Here is a 22,022-nt window from a genome sequence, read left to right on the forward strand (position 1 = left end):
AATCACTTTTAAGTCTGTAAATATTGGGTGATTAAAAGAAGAAAATTAATTACTGTTTTCAGTAGCCTGGGAACAGTGTCGTCTTTGTCAGTGCTAATGATATGCCAGTATTCGGCCAAATGAAAGACAGTTATCTGTGAAAGGATATTTCTGGCAATATCTTTATTTTTGGAAAAAAACCACAATGTAAAAACCTAGAATCTTGAAGATAAAGGGTAGTTGGGCCTCCATGTTCATCTAGGCCAACAGAGGATTTTCTAGAGACCAGAAAGATAGCAAGACTTGACCCGGGAAGATCAACTGGCTAGTTACAGTATAATCAAAGATAGAACCAAAGCCCTGGCTGGTGTGGCTCAGTTGGTTGGGCATCGACTAGTGCATTGAAAGGTTGTGGGTTCAATTCCTGGTCAGGGCACAAGCCCGGGTTTCGGGCTCGTTTCCCTCTTCCTCCCTCTCCCTTCGAAGCTCTTTCTCTCTAAAAATGAATAAAAAATATTGAAAAGAAAAATAAGAAAAGGTAAGAATCAGAGCCTCCTGACTCCATTTGTCATCCAGTTTGGGCAGATGATGAAGTCATTTTGGGAGACTTTGGAGTTAGGCTTTCCTTGTTCAGAACTGTACCTCGCTCCTCATCTCAAAAATGGTGATAATCACACAAGTCCACAAATCCCCAAACCAACAACTGTGCACACTCAGAGTATTTCTGTCATTCATTTGGAAGCAAATGTGACATAAACTGATATGAGGCTATTTATAATCTTCCTTAGTGGGACTAATCATATGTTTCACTACAGAAATATTATTATTTCATTATAAACTACCACTCCAGGCCACAATAGGGGTATTTTCTTTGTAAAATCCAAAAAATTCTGAAACATCTATTCTCAAGGTATATTTTTGGATAAGGAATTGTAGATATGTAGTACTTTAACCTCATAGAATGATTGTAAAAGTGCATAAATGCTCAGTAAAATGTTAGATGTTATTGCTGTTGGCCAACAATAAAAGCCCAGCACTCCAGTTTTTGAAATGCAACATGGGTATCTATCTACAGTTGACTGAACAACACAAGGCTTAGGGGGGCTGATACCCCACCCCACCCTGTCACACATGCAGTGGAAAATTAGCATGTGACTTCAGTTGTTCATCAGTGTCCACAGGGGATTGGTTCCAGGACCCCCTAGAGATACCAAAATCCACAGATGCTCAAGTCCCTTATATAAAATAGCGTAGAGCAATGCATACATACAATATATAGTGGGTTCCCAACCATGGGTTAAAATATGTACTGTTTTTGATCTGTGGTTAGTTGAATCCACAGATTTGCAACCCATGGATACAGATGGTCAACTGTATATTTACTGAAAAATACCGGTGTACATGCACAGTACAAATCTGTGTTGTCCAAGGGTCTACTGTATACAGGTGTGTGTCAGTGTGCAGTCACTAGAACTTTCTGCAGTGATTGAAATGTTCTTTTTCTGACCATCTAATGCAGTAGCCACCAGCTATTGAACACTTGAAATTCAACTAGTGTAACTGAGGAACTGAATTTTTAATTTAATTTAATTTAAATAAGCACATGGGGCTAGTGGCTGCCATCTTGGACTGCATAGCTCTGTAATTCATTTGAATTCATGTTCTGCAAACTTTACTTTTGCTCTTTTTGTAATTATCTCTTTCTATTGATTAAGTATACAATATGACCCAGCAGATTTTTAACCCTTTGCACTCGCTTGCTTTTTTCTCGATTCCTTTATTCTAATGCTAACCGTGTCGAGTCACACTCGACATCCGAGTGCAAAAGGTTAAGACAGCTAGTGTGAGAAGGAGAACTTGTGTTTCTAATACATCCTAGGCTTATCCTATCTAATAAAAGAGTAATATGCAAATTAACCATCACTCCACTACACCCACAAACCACACCCACCAGCCAATCAGGAGCTAATATGCAAATTAACCAACCAAGATGGCTGCAGCCATGGAGCAAGCAGGAGGCTTGGCTCCACTCAGGGCTACAAAGTTTCAATTATAGAAGGTAAATAAATCCCAGATACCAGGGCCTCCGCTTGGGTCGCCGGGGGGCGTGACTGGCCTGCAAACCACCACAGGCCCCTCGCCCAGGCCACCCCATGCCCCAAGGGAACCCCCACCCTGATCCGGGACACCCTTCAGGGCAAACCAGCTGGCCCCCACCCGTGCACCAGGCCTCTATTCTTCCTATCTAATAAAAGAGTAATATGCAAATTGACCATCACTCCAACACACAAGATTGCTGCCCCCATGTGGTCAAAGATGGCTGCCCCAATGTGGACACAAGATGGCCAGCAGGGAGGGCAGTTGGGAGGGACCAGGCCTGCAAGGGAAGGCAGTTGTGGGTGATCAGGCCAGGGGAGGGCAGTTGGGGGTGACCAGGCCTGCAGGGGAGGGCAGTTGGGGTGACCAGGCCTGCAGGGGAGGGAAGTTGGGAGTGATCAAGCCTGCAGGGGAGGGCAGTTAGGGGTGACCAGGCCGGCAGAGGAGGGAAGTTGGGAGTGATCAGGCCTGCAGGGAAGGGCAGTTGCGGGGGAACCAGGCCTGCAGGGGAGGGCAGTTAGAGGTGACCAGGCCGGTAGAGGAGGGAAGTTGGGAGCGACCAGGCTTGCATGGAAGGGCAGTTAGGGGGGACAGGCCTGCAGGGGAGGGCAGTTAGGGGTGACCAGGCCTGCAGGAGAGCAGTTAGGGGCAAACAGGCTGGCAGGGGAGCAGTTAGGCATCAGTCAGGCTGGCAGGGGAGTGGTTAGGGGGTGGTCAGGCTGGCAGGCAGAAGCGGTTAGGGGCAATCAGGAAGGCAGGCAGGCGAGCATTTGGGAACCAGCAGTCCTGGATTGCGAGAGGGATGTCCGACTGCCCGTTTAGGCCCGATACCGGTAGATCGGGCCTAAACGGGCAGTTGGACATCCCTCGAGGGGTCCCAGATTGGAGAGGGTGCAGCCTGGGCTGAGGGACACACACACCCGTGCATGAATTTCGTGCACCGGGCCTCGTCATCTATAATAATAAAAGCGTAATATGCTAATTAGACCGGATGTCCTTCTGGACAGCCTTCCGGGATGAAGCTGGGCTGCAGCCGCCCGTGGCTGTGAGGGAGGGATCCAGGCAGTCAAGAATTTCTTACATTGGGCCTCTAGTCAGCTTCTAATAAACTAGAGGCCTGATGCACAAAATTCATGCACGGGTAGGGTCCCTAGGCCTGGCCAGCAATCATGGCCGATCTGGGCCTTCTGGCTGCCAGCCCGGGGCCTTCCTTTGTTCTGCGCCGCTCCCTGGGCGAGCGATCAAACTCCTGGTCTCCCGGTTGAACTCCTGGGGAGACACTTTGCCTATTAGCCTTATAGATAGATAGATAGATAGTTCTTTGTGTCTCCAGGGCATTTTAAAGACTTGATAGTAAAGTGTACATATTTCTCTTTTAACTTGACACAGGCAAATTCTAATGAAATCAGCTTAAGTGATTCATAAAATCTAATGTATCTGTGCCAAGAAATCCCTAATCTTTGAGAATTTTAAGTGACAGAAAGTTCCCTGGTAAATTTTTCCCAAAGAAAAGCTAATAGAAAAAACTATTATAAAGTTGTTTTAAAATAGCAAAATATTCTAACCTGTTCGATATTAATAACAAATGTGCTAATATGTTCACATTGTTAAGCAGATGTTATTTTCCAAAAATGATTTTTACACACATTTAAAGAATAATATTATATACAAGATCAATGTTTTTCTAGTCCCTGTAGGCTGAAAGGGGTTGTTAGAGTACATCTGCCAAAGTACAAGATGCTAGTGAGATTTTCACAGGAGGTTTGAACGTTCAGTGTCATGATACGCACCTTATCTTTACCTGTGGGAGTCCATGGTTTGTCTTTAATAAAAGGGCACTAGAAATGTTCTTATCTTCACTAAATCTTTTGTTGTTGTTAATCCTCACCTGAAGATATTTTCCATTGATTTTTAGAGAGAGTGGAAGGGAAGGGGAGAGACACAGAGAGAGAAACATTGGTGTGAGAGAGGCACATTGATTGGTTGCCTCCTGCATGTGCCCTGACCAGGGCCTGGGATCGAGCCTGCAACCTAGGTACATGCCCTTGACCAGAATTGAACCCGGGACCCTTCGGTCCGAGGGCCGACACTCTATCCACTGAGCCAAACCAGGTAGGGCCTAAGTCTTAAATTGACTAAAAAAAGAGGCATGAACAAAGGCATCCATTTGTTTCTATTGAGGTTAGGAACCACAATCTACCCTCCTAATTCAGAAGGGTAAGTTAGATGAAAAAGTGAGAAACATTGGTAGATAGGCTATTATTAATACAGAATTGAGAATTACTAGACATTGTTCATGTGGTTAAAAGTTGTGTTCATTGAACTTAGAATATTTCTCTTTATTAAAAAAAAAAGTGCATTCTATATTGTTAAGTTTTTCATGTCTTCATTTTATAGCAAAAGGCCAGTAAGGTAAGGCAGTAGAAAAGAATAGCTCCTGATACATGTTGAGCTTAAAAAAGAGCAAGTTATAGAAGAACAGGAGTGCTTTGTTTTTGTAGTGTGTATGCATTCTGTACACACAATGTATGGAAGGATGCATATACCAAGTGTAAACAGTGTCTACAACCAGGGAATGGGCATGCAGAGAGAGAAGGGAGGAGGCCCTTGTACTTCTGCTTTGTATATTTACTGGTATTTGAATTTTTTTACAATGAACATTAATTATTTTTGGAATTTTTTAAAAGGAAAATTGATAGTATTTTAAAATCCAAATTAATTTTAATTCATGTTCTGTATTTTCTAAGAAGGAACTTTTTTATTAAAAAAAAGCTTTTTGTAAAACTTCTGTAAGGGTAGTTAGAATTGAAAACATATGAAATTTTAAATAATACCATGAAATAAGTTGTAACTTCTAATTATGTGATGCTTGGCACAGTTTATATTAGGAGTCAGTTTTAATCAGATTTTCTTGTGTAGATTTATTTGAAAAAGAAAACAAAACCAAAAACTGTTTAGTCTAGAAGAAGCCATTAAACATGAGAGTGTTTTTTTCTGAAACCATGCATTTAGTTCTGCAGTGGATACCATGCTTACCATGAGGCTATGGAGACCTGACCTGGTCGCCCTAATCAGCCTCTTCGTAAGGTATTTTGCGCATGGTCAGCCCTTACCTTGAAAGACAGACTGAAGAAAGTCAGTGACTACAAGATGGTCAGCCACAGACTAGAACTAGAACACAGCACAGGACTGTGAAGGAGGAGGAGCAGGTTTCACAAAAATTCAGCTCAGACTTTCAGAAGTCTTAAGTGACGAGTGTTTAGGGTCTCTACTGATTTGAGAGATGTTGCATAAGCAATAGACCTTAAGACACTGAGTTTGGGAGGGTAATGACAAATGCTTCAGAATACAAAAGGTACAAAAAAGCCAAGTCATTCAATTAAAACATCAGCAAAAGTTCCTCAGGGGGAAAAAAAGCTGCTTATATTTCTATAGCTCTGGAGTCTGTAAAAAAATTTTAATTGCCTTTCAAAATGCCTACTAGCCCTTAATCATAAGAAAAGCTGCTCAATCTTAATTTTTAATTACATCAGAAAATTAATTAATGCAAATGAAAACCATATTGAGATACCAATTTCCATCTGTCAGGTTGGTAAAAATTCAAGTTAGATAATGCTCACTGTTGAGAAGACAATGAAGAAAGAAGAAAGGAAGAGAAAGAAAGAAAGAGAGAGAGAAAGGAAGAAAGGAAGAAAGAGAGAGAGAAGAGAGAGAGAAAGAAAGAAAGAAAGAAAGAAAGAAAAAGAGAGAGAGAGAGAGAGAGATGGAACGAGAGAAAGAGAGAACTCTTACCCATTACTGGTGAGAGTGCAAAGTGATTTAACTTCTCTGGAGGGCAGTTGGGCAACATCTGTCAAAGTGCATTTCCTTTTCATCCAGATCTCAATTTTAGGAGCTTTATTCTACACAGGTGTGTCATTTCATTGTGTGTGCAGTGCAGGTAAATTTACAAGTCTCTATTAAAGAATTGTTTGTAAAGAAATTTTTGGATACCACAGTGTCCATTTAAAAGGGATTTGTTTTAAAAGAAAAGCAATGTGGTGTATCCATACAATGGAATGTTATGGGGATGTATAAAGAAAAAGAAGAAAAAGTTCTCCACATATTGATACAGGAAGGTCTCTAGGCTATACTGTAAAAGATAGGGGTGGGGGAGTACAGAGCTGTGTATTTAAATACGTTTTTATTGATTTTTTTAGAGAGAGAGGAAAGGAGAAACATCGATCAGTTGCCTTCCATATGCACTCCAACTGGGGACTGAACCCACAACCTAAGCATGTGTTCTGACCAGGAATCGAACTGGCAACCTTTTGGTGCACGGGACAGTGCTCAACTAACTGAGCCACACCGGCCAGGCCAGAGCTGTGTATTTAACACTTGGCTGTTTATAGAAGAAATGGTGAGAAGGCTCTACAGAAACTAATAAGAGTGATTATTGCCCGGCCAGTGTGGCTCAGTGGTTGAGTGTCAATCCATGAAGCAGGAGGTCATGGTTTGATTCCCAGTCAGGGCACATGCCCGGGATTTGGGCTCAAGCCCCAGTAGGGGGCGTGCAGGAGGCAGCCAATTGATGACTCTCTCTCATTATTGATGTTTCTCTCTCTCTCACTCTCCCTTCTCTCTGAAATCAATAAAAACTTTTTTTTTAAGTGATTATCTAAAGATAATCCAGTCTGACCCTCATCACCTCACTAAGACTATTTTTGCTAAGGTCACCAGTGACATACACATTAAATAAATCCAGTGGACACTGCAGTTTTCATCTTACTTGACCTCTCAGCAGTCTTCAACACAGGTGACCTCTCCTTCCTACTACAAACAATGGAAGCTGAGTACGTACAGTGTTCGGCTCTCTATGTGAATTACTCATTTAATTCTTTAACAGCTCTTTAAAATAGGTGTTGTCATTATCCCCATTGTACAGATGAAGCTGGACCTTAGGGAGGTTAAGTAACTAGTTCCATCTTAGTAAGGGGTAGATCAGGGTTTAAATTCAGACACCATCCAGTCCTGCTGCCTCTTTGAAACACTCTCATCACCCTGCTATCCTGGGTTTTCTTCCTCTTCCTCTCTTTCTCTTCGGATTTCTTTGCATCTCCTTCTTCTGCCTGGTCTTTAGGTTTTGGAGGTTTCTTAGGGTTTTATCTTGGATTCTCTTCTTACTGCTGCTAGGCAGTCTTACCCCACCATGGCTTTAATTACCACCTAGAAGGTGATGAGCTCCCAATATATATTTTATAGCTTAGAGCTGCTTTGGTCTGTAGACCCAGATATCCAACCTTCTCAACCCATCTAAAACCAAATGTTTAACCTGCTCCTCCTATGTTGCCTTTTTTGCTAAATGGTACAAGCCGTCCACCAGCGGCTCAGCAGAAACCTGGGAATCCTTCCTAGTCCCATTAACAATCACCAAGTCCTATTTATGTGTCTCATTCAGCTCCTTCCCTAAGGAAAGCACCCTCCCCAGTTCCACTTAGACTTTCTCATAGTACCCTGTACTTGTCTTTCTCCCTCTTACCGCCTTTCCCATGAGGATATTCACTTGCTTTGAGTGAATATACTCATGGAAACTTCTGGTTTTTAAATTCCTTAGCATGACATTTTTTATTCCTTTAGAAAAGACATTGAGGGAGGAACCAAGACAATCTTACTTGTTACTCTATCCCCAGTGGCTAGCAGAGTGTCTGTTTGGCACAGAGGCGTCATTAAATATTTGCTTAAATGAAAAAAGGAACATGAGTTTATTTAGGAAAAGCCCTAACAAAACAAGAATGGGTAGTGTGGAGGGTGAACTCCTGGAGACAGACTTACAAACAAGATTTCTGAGAGTCAAGCCATGGAAGGGAGCTAAGGAATTGGCAGTAGGATTGAGAGAAGTAGGGGAGTTGGGGGTGTGGAATTGCAGGACTCCAACTGTCATTACATGTGGGAGGTAAGATCAGGGTTGTCAACAGTGCAACAAACTGCCCTAGCTGGTTTGGCTCAGTGGACAGAGCATAGGCCTGTGGACCGAAAGGTCCCGGGTTCAAATCCGGTCTAGGGCACATACTCAGTTGTAGGCTTCTCCCTGGTCAGGGCGGTGGAGGAGGCAACCAATCAATGTGTTTCTCTCACATTGATATTTCTCTCCGTCTTTCCCTTTCTCTTCCACTGTCTCTAAAAATCAATGGAAAAATATCCTCAGGGTGAGGATTTAAAAAAAAAAAAAAGAATGCAACAGATTTCTGGCTTTGACAACTGAGGGGATCATGTTACTGTTCCTTGAGAGGATTGAGGGGACGAGGTATGAAAAAAAAGAATGATTTTAGTTTTGGACCTGTTAACTTTGAAGAACTTCCCTCGGGACTCCCAGATGGAGAGAACCAATAGGCAGTTATAAAAATGGAAATAGAATTTAGGAGAGAGATACAGGCTTTATCTCATCACCAGTAAAATACTATTGGTAATTCAAGTGTTAACTGATAAAAGTTTAATCACTGAGACTTTTCATCATTGGTACAGAATAGTTAGGTAATATGCTAATTTTTAAATTGGGTGTGAATGTTATAAGATCTATTGTATGTCATACAGAAATGGAACTTTTACATTAATATTCAACATCCTGTGAATATCTTACCTAATAATAGGCAAACATATAAATTGATCGTACCTCCACTATGCCCACAGCCAATCAGGAGTGAGTATGCAATTAACCCAACAAAGATGGCGGGTTAATTTGCATATGAGGCACGGAGTGGCCAGGAGGGGCAGGACACCTGCTATGGGGGAGGGGAGGCGGCGGAGGGAGCTACAGGAGCGGTGCTGTGGCCCCCGGGCAGTCCTGGAGCGAGGACTTGCAGGCTCCTGGGCGGCCCAGGAGCGAAGCCAGGGGAAGGAAGGCGTATTCTTGCACAAATATCGTGCAACAGGCCTCTAGTTAACTAATAATAGATGTGACAACTAGCATATCTCATTTTAATTATGTTATTATGTTAATGCTGATTTATACCTTTTTACATTAAAGATGAAATAAAAACTTAGTGAGGTTTGTAGACTAAATTCTGAGAGAACTTGCTGCCATGTGATTTAATTTTTTTACTCTTATTTTTCTAGGGCCTATTCCCTGGTGGATTCCAGTCAAGTGTCTACATTTCTGATTTCCATTCTCCTGATAGTCTACGGTAGTTTCAGGTAAGATGCTCTCAAAGTGAGACTAATCTCAGTGGGAGGTGAGATTAGCACCAAAACTTACTGCTCTATGAAGAGAAATATGACTGGCAGGAATTGAGTCAGAACAGGATAATTCTGATATTTCGTCTTTAATTTGGCTGCTGTTAAAACACTTCTTGGTTTTGCTTTTATGACTTTGGAATTTTAATGGAAACATGAATTGCTTAAATTCTGGTTCTGAAATAATGACTCCCATAAACATACTTATTGAGAAGGTTAAGGAGATAATCCTTGACAGTGATTCTACAGTCTCAAAGGGAACAAAGTTTTTCTTAATATAGAAGCATTGACATAGGGTAAGCTATGTGAAATTGCCTATAGGCAACTTTTTTGACCTACACAAATAATTTATGGTTCAGCCTAATTATGGACATTAGGATTTACCAAGTATTTTCTCTGCTGACTTTGGGAATGCTGAGACTGGGTCCTCTTGAAATTCCTCTTCTAGAAGGCAGCCACAGGAATAGGAAGTTAGACACTTACTCCTCTTCACTGTGCTTTCTTGAGAGGAACTTTAATAAAACTCAAATAGTTTTGTGGCTGACACACTTAACAATAAAGGTCACATGAGAAATTTTAAATTGATAACTTGAAAGGGAGTGATGGTGATAAATGAAATAGGCATAAGAATTTTGAACTATTATATCTGGATTTTAATAGAACTTAGCAAAATCACAGGCTTTATCTCAACACTGCGTAGAACAGGTACAATACTGTTGGTAATTCCAGTATCAACTGATACAAGTTTTAATCATTGAGACTTCTATTGAGAATCCTACATTCATAATGAGTCTTAGGAAGCATTAGTTAAGCCAGAGCAACTTAGAACCTTATCACATAATCTTGATATTTTTGTATTGCTGTCCTTTGGACGAGTTTCTTATTTTTTCTCTTTGTGTATATGTCAGCATTTCCAAAGACTCGGTAATTTTTTAAAAATCTTTAAACCTACAACCCTAGTACTACAGCAAGTCTTTATTTAATGTCAGTAGGTTCTGTGACTTTAAGTGAAATGCCGTATAATGAAGCCAGCTTTACCATAGGCTGATTGATGTAAACAAGGGTTAAGTTCTTACAGCATCTTATCAGTGTTACAACTAAATGGCATTATTTGTACTTTCATTAGTATATGTGACCTTTTGTTTGGCCTGTATTTATATACTGGGTACATTTTTATAGTTTAAATCATTTATATTCTGATTATTTTCACCTAACACAAATATTTTCCACAATCATCATCATACTAATTTTTAGTACTGGTAATTTGGTATTTCTTTGTGGTACTGTCTTATTCCACTCTTGTTGGACATGTGGGTTGTTAAGGTAACCATCTTTTTATGTTCTTTTGCTTTGGTTGAATTATACAAGTTAAATATTCAAAACTGAAGACATTTCAGCAGAGAGTATAAACCGGCTTTTACTATATAGTGCTGTATTGTTTTTTAGACAGGTTATGCCAATTTAGGATCATGCATGTTTTAAACAAAATTTATGCTTATAAATACACCACAGAATTATATCAATGGAAAAGGTTTCTCTGGTGAACTTCTTCATTTTACAAATGAGGAAACTGAAGCTCAAGAAGATGAGGTACCTTGATAAAGATTACACAACTCATTTGGTAACGAAGTCTGGTTTGGGACCCAGTTAGGGTTTTGGTCCCAGTACATTATGTCTTTTATATTTCAGTAATACATTTCTGCAAAACAATAAATTGTGATGCCTTTAATTATACATTTAAATTGCCCTCATTGAATAAGTTTGGAAGTGTTTTCTCCTCTTCTGTTTTCTGAAAAAGATTATATAAACTTGTATTTCTTCTTTAAATATATGATAGAACTCACCAGTGAAGCCATCGAAAGTCTGGCTTTGTGTGGGAAAATTCTTCGTTTTTTGTTGTTTTTTGTGTGTGCGTTGTTCACTACTTCCCCCCCCCCCCCTTATTATTAAGTACTGGCAAGGAGCCCCAGCCAGTTTGGTTCAGTGGATAAAGCGTCGGCCTGTGGACTGAAGGATCCTGGGTTCAGTTCCCGTCATAGGCATGTACCTTAGTTGCAGGCTCCTCTCCGGGTTGCTGGCTCAATCCCCATTAGGGGCCATGCAGGAGGCAGCCCATCGATGATTCTTTCTCATCATTGATATCTCTCTCTCTCTCTCTCTCCCCTCTCCCTTCCTCTCTAAAATCAATAAAAAAATATTTTTAAAAGTACTGGTAAGGATGTTTTTCTTTTTGTGGTAAAATATACATAAAATGAAATTTACCATTCATTTTTAAGAATACAGTTCAGTAGCAGGTACAAGGTTTTAAAAACACGTTATTGTCTCTCTTTTCATTGTAACCATTCTGATACTAGGGTATGGAATGATTTCTCTGGCTTCGATTGCATTTCTCTAATAACTGGGATTAGGATGCTGAAAAGCTGTTAAGCATATTATCATGTGCTTATTTTATTGGCCACGTGATTTTTCTTTTTTGGTGAAATGTCTATTCCAAATTTTGGGTTGTTTGTCTTATATGGAATAGTAACAGTTCTTTAAATATTCTAGATGCAGGTTCTCCCAATCATGTGATTTACAAATAATTCTGTTTGGTTTTGTTTTTTACAGTTTGTTTCACCTCTTTTATCCCCCCTCCCCCAAAGTATTGATAAGGTGTGTTTTTTAAAACAACAACAACAGCACAGGTTTATAGAGATATAATGTACCTACTATTTTTTTTAAATATATTTCTTTATTGATTTCAGAGAGGAAAGGAGAAGGAGAGAGAGATAGAAACGTCAATGATGACAGAGAATCATGGTCTGCTGCCTCCTGCACACCCCCACTGGGGATCAAGCCTACAACCCAGACATGTGCCCTTGCTGGAATCGAACCTGGGACCCTTCTGTCAGCAGGCCGACGCTCTATCCACTGAGCTAAGCCGGCTAGGGCTAATGTACCTACTAAGTTCTTCCATATAAAGTGTACAATTCAGTGGTTTCAGAATATTACTTATTACTAAGTTGTGTAAACATCACCATAATCCAATTTTAGGACATTTTCATCATCCCAAAAGAAATCTTGTACCCATTAGTAGTCATTCCCCGCCCCTCTCCCCCCTACTCTAGGTAACCATTAATCTTTCATTTTCTGTCTCTCGAGATTTGCCTGTCTTCTTTTTTAACATAGGTATTTAAAGCAGCAAATTTTCCCCTAAGCACTGCTTTAACCGCATCCCACAAATGTTAATATTTTAATTTCATTCAAGTCAAGATGTTTTCTAACTTTCCTGGTGATTTTTTTTTCTTTTGACCTATGATTTTTTAAATTACTTTCCTAATAATTGAGGATATTTCAAAATTTTCTCTATTGTTGAAAGGAATTTCAACCACCTAATTCAGTTTCGTTGTGGTCAGAGACATACTTTTAATGATTTCAATCCTTTTAAATTTGTTGAGACTTGTTTTAGCATACAGTCCATCCAGGAGACTGTTCATGTGCAGTTGGAAAAATCAGCCTTTGACAGTTGAATGCAGTGGATGACATCATCTGGTTTGTGTTTTAGAAAGGTGGTTCTGGGTTGTATATGGGAAATAGATTGTTGTGTCAAAAGGAAACCTGGGAGAGACTGTTGCCCTAGTACAGGCAACAATTGACGATGGCCTTAACTAGGCTAATAGTGGTGGCATGAGATATCAGTAGATTAAGGACGAGATTGCTGAGGGGATGGATATAGTGTGTATCAGAGAGAAGAGTCAAGAATGACTCCCAGGGTTTATGGCCTAAACACCTGGACCCAAAGATGGTGCCATTTTTGAGCTAGAAAGCTCCATAAGAAAAGCAGATCATAAAATATTGTATAAAAGATTTGTGAAGTGGACTGCTTATTTCCCACCAGGCTTTCACATCTCTAAGTACAGAGGGGAAAATGATATCAAGTAAAACTAGATTCTAAAAGCCAAAGCAAATCTTTGATTTAGGAGTCCTTATGTTTACCATCCGTTAGCTGAGCTTTGCTAGATTTCCTATATCTTAAAGCTGACACCCATCTCTCTTTAACCTTTCCAGCTGCTCAGAAACAAAATAGCATAATGACTCATCTTAGTAGTAAGTTCCCAAAGAGTTTGACAGACCTACAGGAGAGCATTGAGAGAGAGAGAGGGAGAGAACAGTAACTGGATATACATCACGGTGACAGTCCTGATATATAAAGAGCCAGGGTCCGTCATGACCGAGACGTCCGGATGGACAACTGAACACCAGGCTAGAGTCCCGGCCAGCGCGGCGGAAGTCAGTCCTGGGTCCTGGCGGCCCATGGCGGGAGTCGGTCCTGGGTCCTGACCGGTGCGGTGGGAGTTGGTCCTGGGTCCCGGCTGCCCACGGCGCAGCGGCAGGAGCTGTGGGAACGGAGCCATGCTGCCATCGGACTGGCTTCTGGGTCCCTCCCCCGCCCGCAGGCTCCAGGGAACCAGAGCCATGCTGCCATTGGACTGGCCTCTTGGTCCCTCCCCCCCGCCCGCAGGCTCCAGGGAACCGGAGGCATGCTGCGATCGGACTGGCCTCTTGGTCCCTCCTCCCCCGCCCCCCTGAGCCTGCAGGCCCGGGGAACCAGAGCCATGCTTTCATAGGACTGGACCCTCCCCGAGTAGTCCTGGATTGTGAGAGCATGCAGGCTGGGCTGAGAGACCCCCCCGAGTACACGAATTTTCGTGCACCGGGCCTCTAGTAGTTAATAATAATGTTTTATATACTTGAAATCTGCTAGGAAAGTAGACCTTAAGTGTTCTGACCACAATAAAAAAGGCAACTATGGTAGTAGATATGTTAATTCATTTGATTGTGGTAATTATTTCACATTGTATACATATATAAAGACATCATATTGTATACCTTAAATATACAGATGCTCCTTGACTTATGATGGGATTACATCCTTACAAACCCATTGTAAGTTGAAAATATTGTAAATCAAAAATGAATTGACTACACCTAACATACTGAACATCATAGCTTACTTAGCCTACCTTCAATGTGCTCAGAACACTTAAACAATAGCCTACAGTTAGGCAAAATCATCTAACACAAAGCCTGTTTTATTATTATTAAGCGTTAAATATCTCATGTAATTAAATACTGTACTGAAAGTAAAAACAGAGTGGTTGTATGGGTATTCACCATTAATACACATAGTTGAAAATGTGCTGGGCCAGAAGGATGGCTGAAGCATTGCTGGGTGATGGGGGTGTGACAGCACCAGGGTCATCACTATCTTTCTCTTCTGATGAGGCTGGAGAAGAGCTGATTTTTACTGAATGTGTTTCACTTTTGCACATTGTGAAGTTGAAAAATTGTCAAGTTGAACCACCATAAAGTTGGAAACCATCTGTACACAATTTTTTGTCAAAAATAATCTTTAAACAAAAATTAAAGATAGTTTCCAGGTTGTAGTACAGGAAGAAAGATTCCCTAGGTGAGGAGGCGGAGCTGAGGCAGCTAGAGTTAGTAAGTCAGAATGCAAAAAAGAAGAAAGCTTACAAAGAGAGAAACTTTAGAGATCTGCAGATATATACCCTTTGAGCAGTCATCAGTGTGGTCAGTGCTACATGCGAGGAAAGAACAATGTGAAAGAATTAAAAAGAAAAGTACCTGTTCCCTCCAGCGAGATTGGAAAAAACTTATGATTCATGTGGCATTGGATAAGGAATTCAGAAAGGTCCTGCTTCAATGGTAGGAGATAATTACCCTAGACTGAACATTGCTTCAGACCTGCCTAATAAATCATAAAAGCAGGACCTGAACAAATTAAACTATTTCCAGGTAACTAACAGCATCCCAGAACAATGCTTAAGAAGATTTATTGTACTACTAGAGGCCAGGTGCACAAAATTCGTGCATGGGAGGGGGGTTTCCCCTTAGCCCAGTCTGCACCCTCTCCAATCTGGGACCCCTTGGGGGATGTCTGATTGCTGGTTTAGGCCCGATCCCAGTGATTGGGCCTAAACCGGCAGTCAGGACATCCCTCTCACAATCCTGGTCCACTTGCTCCTAATTGCTCACCTGCCTGCCTGGTCGCCCCTAATTGCCCCACCCCCACCCCCGCTGGCCTGATCGCCCCTCACTGCCTCTGCGTGCTGACCTGATCGCCCCTAACTGCCCCCCCCCGCCTGCCTAGTTGCCCCTCACTGCCCCCCCCCCGCCAGCCTAATTGCCCCCAACTGCCCCCCCTGCCAGCCTGGTCTTCCTCAATTGCATCCCCCCTCCTGCTGGCCTGGTCGCCCCCAACTGCCCCCCTCTGCCAGCCTGGTCGCCCCCAACTGCCCCCCTCTGCCAGCCTGGTCGCCCCCAACTCCCCCCCCCCCCACCAGCCTGGTTGCCCCACGCAGCCTGCTTGTTCAGTTGTTTGGTTGTCCCTCACTAATCCCCCTGTCAGCCTGGTAGCCATCTTGTGTGTGCATGAGGGTCAATTTGCATATTACCTCTTTATTATATAGTATAAAAATATCAAGCAGCCAATAGGAATGTAAAAATATTGAGATAAGGTAAAATTCACAAAGTCTGGCATACAAGCAAAGATTGGCAGGTAGCAAAGAGAAAGGAAAACATAGCCAATAATGAGAATAATCAATCAAAACCAACCCAGAGCTGACACAGATGTTAGAAATAACAGAGAAGTACATCAGAACAGATAGTATAATTATTACATATGTATGAAAGTTAGCTAGATATTCTAAACTACCCAAATTAAACTTTTGGAAATGAAAATAATATCTGAGATAAATACATTGGATGGGATTAACATCAGTTAGTCATTGCAGAAGAAAAGATTCATGAAGTTGAAGATACAACAATAAAAACTACAAAATGAAATAGAGAAAAAGTGAAAAAAATTGTTAATGAAAAGAACATCCAACGGCAACCTCCAGTGGCCTAATGTATGAGTAACTGGAGTCTCTGAAAGAGAGGAAAAGGAAGGGAGGAACAGGAAAATACTTGAAAGAAGGAATGGCCACGCCCTGGCTGGTGGCTCGGTTGGTTGTAGTGTTGAACCATGCATCAAAAAGGTTGTGGGTTTGGTTTCTGGTCAGGAACATGCCTGGGTTGCGGGTTTCATCCCTGGTCAGGATGAGTACAGAGGCAGCCAGTTGAGGTTTTGCTCTCACATTGATGGTTCTCTTTCTCTCTCTCCCTTCCTCTCTAAGATCAATTTAAAAACATTTTAAAAAAGAAAGAATGGCCAAAATTTTTTCACACTTGATAAAAACTATAACCCATAGATCTAAGAAACCTTACTCCAGGCATAAGAAACATGAAGAAAACTACACCAATGACACATCATAATCAAATTGCTCAAAACCAGTGATAAAATTGAAAACCAAAAAGCAGCCAGCAGGGGCAGGGGGCAGAGGGCAGAGACCTCCGTACATAGGAATAAAAATAAGAATGGACATCCGATTTCTCACTGAATTCAAGTACAAGTGAGAAGACAGTGGAACAACTTTAAAGTACAGAAAGAAAAATTGTCAACATAGAATTCTATAGCAAAAATACCTTCTAAAAATGAAGACAAGGTAAGATGTTTTCAGATACACAAAACGTGGAAGAATTCATTACCAACCTGCACTACAAGAAATGTTAAAGGATGGATTCAAGCAGATTAAAAATGGTATCAGTTGGAAATCTGGAGCTACACAAAGAAATGAAGATCAAGAAATGGTAATTACATTGATAAACATAAAAGGGTTTTTTTAACCTAAAATTGTTTAAAAGATATTGAGTGTATAAACAAAAATATATCATGGGAGTTTATAGCATAACATGTAAAATGCATGGCAATAATAGTACAAAGGTTGGGAGGGGAAAAATAAATGTAACCACTGTAAGATTTTATACTGTACATGAAGTAGTATACTATAACTGTGGGTTAGAAATGTATACTATAAACTTTAGCAACCACTAAAATAAAAGAACAAAGAGTTATAGCTAATAAGACATCAAAGAAGATAAAACAGAATCATAAAAAAATACTGTATTAATACAAAAGAAGGCAGGTAAAAGGGAACCAAAAAACAAAAAAGATAGGACAAATAGAAAACAAATCACATGTAATTTAATCATAGTAATAATCACATTATATGAAACTGGCCTAAACACCCCCTAATTAAAAGGTAGGAATTATCAGATTGAATTAAAAAGCAAGATCCAATCACTGCTATAAATATAAAGCCAGAAAAAATACTTAAGAGTGAAAGAATGAGAAAAGATAACCTTGCTTATACTCATCAAAGGGACACTGGAGTGACTATATTAATATCAGACAAAGCAACTTTCACAGTAAGTATTACTACAAAGAAGGTTGTTTAATAATGATAAAGGGATCAATTATGCACAAGATGTAATAATCCTAAATGTTTATACATCTATTAAAATATCTTAAATACATGAAGCAAAAGCTTATAGAACCGCAAAGTGAAATAAATCCATAAATGTAGCTGAAGATTTCAACACACCCCCCACCCCACCAATAATGAATAGAACCAAATGGTCAGCAAATCAGCAATGCTATAATGGCTTGAACAAATCCAAGGTCACAAAGATTTACCCCCATGTTTTTGTCTAAAAGTTTTATAGTTTTAGCTCTCAAATTCTTTAAATTTAAATTGGTTAAAATTAAATAACATGTAGAATTCAGTACCTCAGTGCATTCCCACGTTTCGGGTGCTCATGTGGCTAATGTTACCACATTGGTCAGTATAGATGCAAAACATTTCCATCAGCACAGGAAGTTCTTTTGGACACACAAACACCCTCAAATCCCTTTAAAAGAACACAGAAAATGAACTAAGCACTTGAACAGGTTGTTCACAAAGAAATAAGTGGGCAAGCTCATATACATAACATTGTTCAGAGTTAAAGAAGTCTAAATTGAAACAGGTAGCATTTTTAGTCCCCCATACGGACAAACTTCCTTCAGATCTTGACTCGGCAGTCACACCAGTGAGGCCTTCCCTGCCCCCCTATTTGAACCTTCAAGCCTAACCTCTCCACTTCCTGCCCTTTTCCTTCGCTCTTACCATTAATAGGCCACGTGCTTAACATACTTGTCTAGTTTATTGTCGGTCTCCCTCTTCCCACGTAAAGCCTGTTTACTCACTGTTTATTGTCCTCCCAGTATCGGCAGTAGTCCCAGATGCCATAGAAACTCAGATGTGTGTTGTTGAGAAAGCTGACAAGGTACAGAGTAAATTGGCCCACCATTCTGGGAGTGGTTGTGTAGTATAAAGTCTCAAATTGTGCTTGCCCTTTGACCCGGCATTTCTCCCTCTAGGAACTTATCACATACGGAAGTAATTCAGGATGTGCTGGAAGATTCAGCCACAGTGGACCGCTTTTAAAACTCTTGAACTCTGACATATTGGAAGGAATGAAGATTGTTTTTGAAATGTGGCAAGAACTATTTTGCAGAATTGGTCAAAGAGACCTTCCTTTTTCTCCTGACACCTTAGCTTTTAAAAATACTGTTTTGTTACTGACTTTTTAAACCTACTTCTTTCTAAAGCAAAACTAAAACTACCTATCCAATTTTTCCACAGGTCCCTTAATATGGACTTTGAAAATCAAGATAAAGAGAAAGACAGTAACAGTTCTTCCGGGTCTTTCAGCGGCAACAGCAGCAATAATAGTAAGGCGCCTTATGTCGGTTAACTTTCGTGCGTGTCGTCATTTCAACTTGATTATTTCTTTAACCCAGTTCATCCACTGGGCTCAAGATGTACGTTTGCTGTAACAAAATCTAATCTGTATGGTATAATGTGTTACGTTATTATGTTTTGAATCTGAGCTGCTGAGTTCCTGTGTGCTGCTTTTAACTCATGCCTAAAAGCTTGCTTCTGGGGTTCTTTATCTTCCCAAAGATAAGCAAGACAGACGACTATCTGCCTGTTTATGACTTCATTTTAATATTTTGTTGAGGCTGATAATTTTGTTAGTGAATCATAAATTCATTCAGTGACTCTTAAAGATAGCTACTTGAAGTACTTGTAAAAACTAAGTACTGTATCTCTTCTGAATTTAAGATTCTATAAGAATACTTGTTTAAAAAAATACACAGAAGTGTGCTATATGGCAAATGCTCAGCAGCATTATTCATAATAGCCAAAAAGTAGAAACAACTCAAAGATCCATAAGATAGTGAATGGATTAACAGAATATGGTCTATTTATCTATACATGAAATGCTGTTCGGCATTAAAAAGAATGAAGTGCGTGCTGTACTATGGATGAAACTCAAAACAGGAGGTAGAATGCCATACCAATTAAGTAAAAGAAGCCAGACAGGAAAGAATACATATTGTATGAGTCATTTATATGAAATTTCCAAAAAGGCAAATACATAGAGACAGAAAGTAGATTAGTGGTTGCCTGGGCCTCGGGATGGGAATAATGAACTAGCCTGCCATGAGGAAATCTTCCTGAGGGGATGAAGTGTTCTGAAACTGTTTGATGGGGCTGGTTTCACACTTGGTAAATTTACCACAAAAAATGAATTATATGCTCAAACGAGTGAATTTTATAAATTGTACCTCACTATAGTGATAGAATATTGGTAATGTTTATTATAAAAAGAAAATGAATTAGAAATAAGGAGATTTGGTTTGATAATATTAAGAGATTGGTATTGGATGTCTACTATGCATTCGGCATTCTGCTAAGTATATTGAAAGATGCAAAAGTGTAAAAGCTGGTTCCCAAGCTGTCCCAGGGGCAGTGTGGGCAAAATCGTTTCCAAAGGGTGATAAATGCTAAGACAGACATAGCAAACACTGCTCCCCATCTGATACCTACAGTAGATACTTCTGACCCTTAGCATAGCCTCACAATCCTTCTGAACAAGCACTTACTATCAACAGATCAGAGGAAGTACTAGAGGTACTTAAAGTCATTTTGACATTTATATACAAAGAGAGTAAAGAGAACCCAGCTGGTGTTGCTCAGTGGTTGAGTGTAGACCCATGAACCAAGAGGTCCCGGTTCTATTCCCATGGGTTGTGGGCTCAGTCCCTGGTGTGGGGCATGCTGAGGGCAGCCAATCGATGACTCTCTCTCATTATTGAGGTTTCTGTCTCTCCTACTTCAGTTTCTCTAGTTATTGTAATATCCCACCAATGAAGTTATACTTGCCCATTTTTACCCAGTTAAATGTGTTGTCCCCAGTAGTATAAAGTGGGCATGATAAATGCAGTAAGTAGAGTCATTTAAGTATGAGTCTTTTCTTAAACTTATAACATAGATCCTTGTAGGAGGTAGAATGCCATACCAATAAATTACCAGGAACCAGGTAAAACCCAGTGTCAAGATCTAATTTTCAGGTTAAATTATTAGCAGCTTGCTATCTATCAACATTTTAAGCCAAATCACTTTATACTCTTGAAACTCTTAAAAATTCTGTGTTATATAGCATATATGCAAATGATGTACTTACACCAGATTATAAATCTGTTCTACATTGCATCACAGAAACCTAAGAGAAATAAAATTAAGTGCAATTTTATCCTCAAATAAATAACTCGTTAAGTTAGTCCATACAGTGGAAAGAAGATACCTGCAACATCAGTTTTTTAATTTCTCATTATTAATCAGCATGTAAAAAACAGGAAATGGTCATTTTCTTAAGTCTACCTCCTATGTTATGCTGAATTATCCTCAACAAATACATTTCTTCAGTGCCTATTCTGGGCCATGGATACCAAAAAGATAAGCACAGATTAAGCTAGAATGCAGTCCACACTCCACATAATGAAAGAAATGACCATTGCAGAGAAGGCCAGTACTTGATTATGGAGCATGACACCATTCCAGATTGAAGGAATGGCAGGAAGAATGGCATGCATTTATCAAAAAACCAAAGAAATGATAGCCTGAAAGATGAACAGAGGAAAAGAAGAGATTGTGTAGGTGCTAAAGAGATTGAAGTCACAAATGAGCAGCATTGAAGTCACAAATGAGTAGAATTGGGGGAAGTTTATAAGAAAAGGAAGATATGGATTTAGTGTTAAAATTTTGGCGAGAGCCCTGGCCAGTGCCCCTCAGTTGGTAGGACATTGTCCCATGCAATGAGAGATTGCTAGTTTGATTCCCCCCAGCACACATGCCCTGGTTTCGGGCTCCATCCCCAGTAGGGGGCGTGCAGGAGGCAGCCAAGATCGATGTTTTGTTCTCATATCGGTGTTTCCCTCTCCCTTCCTCTCTCTCTAAAAATCAATTTAAAAATCTTTATAAAAACAAAGATTTTGGCAAGAATGTTCTGAACCATTTGAAGGAGAAAGTGAGTGCTGGAAAGAGGTTTCTTAAAGGCTGTATTTGCTTACTCCCCAAATAAATAAGAATCAAGACATGAAAATGAGTGAACTACTGCTAGGCATAACAGCATGGATATTTCCCACAAGGTTGAGTACAAGAAGCCAGACACACACAAAAATACACATTACATAATTCCATGTATATAATAAGTTAAAAAAACAGGCAAGATAAATACTAGTATTTTAAGGTGCATGCTTGGGTAGAAAACATATAAAGTAAAGCAAAGAAGAAAGAATCATGAAAGACAGCTAACCCTTTGGAAGGGAGAGAGATTAGTGAGGAGGAGGGCACAGAAAAACTTCCGAGGTTGGCCAGGTTCTGTTTCTTGGCCTGGGAGAAAGGAGCTGTGTGAGATTCACTGTGCTCCTCACGGTGGTTTCCTGTTCTCTGTACGTGTGCTGT

General features: G+C 40.3%; 1 protein-coding gene across 3 annotated transcripts in view; it reads left to right on the forward strand.

The window, feature by feature from the left end:
• Positions 1-22,022, forward strand: part of SPPL3 (signal peptide peptidase like 3) — a 123,974-nt gene that overhangs the window by 77,797 nt on the left and 24,155 nt on the right. The window contains exons 1-3 of one of the 3 annotated variants that reach the window (XM_028147340.2): positions 6,883-6,908; positions 9,169-9,246; positions 18,855-18,943. In XM_028147340.2, the coding sequence (XP_028003141.1) occupies positions 6,898-6,908; positions 9,169-9,246; positions 18,855-18,943 (178 nt within the window). In that variant the 5' untranslated portion in view covers positions 6,883-6,897. Of the gene's footprint in view, positions 1-6,882; positions 6,909-9,168; positions 9,247-10,792; positions 10,876-18,854; positions 18,944-22,022 lie in introns of those variants that run through there. The other 2 variants (XM_054712347.1, XM_054712348.1) reach the window with 2 other exon arrangements.

The sequence above is a fragment of the Eptesicus fuscus genome, chromosome 23, assembly GCF_027574615.1.
Source record: "Eptesicus fuscus isolate TK198812 chromosome 23, DD_ASM_mEF_20220401, whole genome shotgun sequence".
Lineage (NCBI taxonomy): Eukaryota > Metazoa > Chordata > Mammalia > Chiroptera > Vespertilionidae > Eptesicus > Eptesicus fuscus.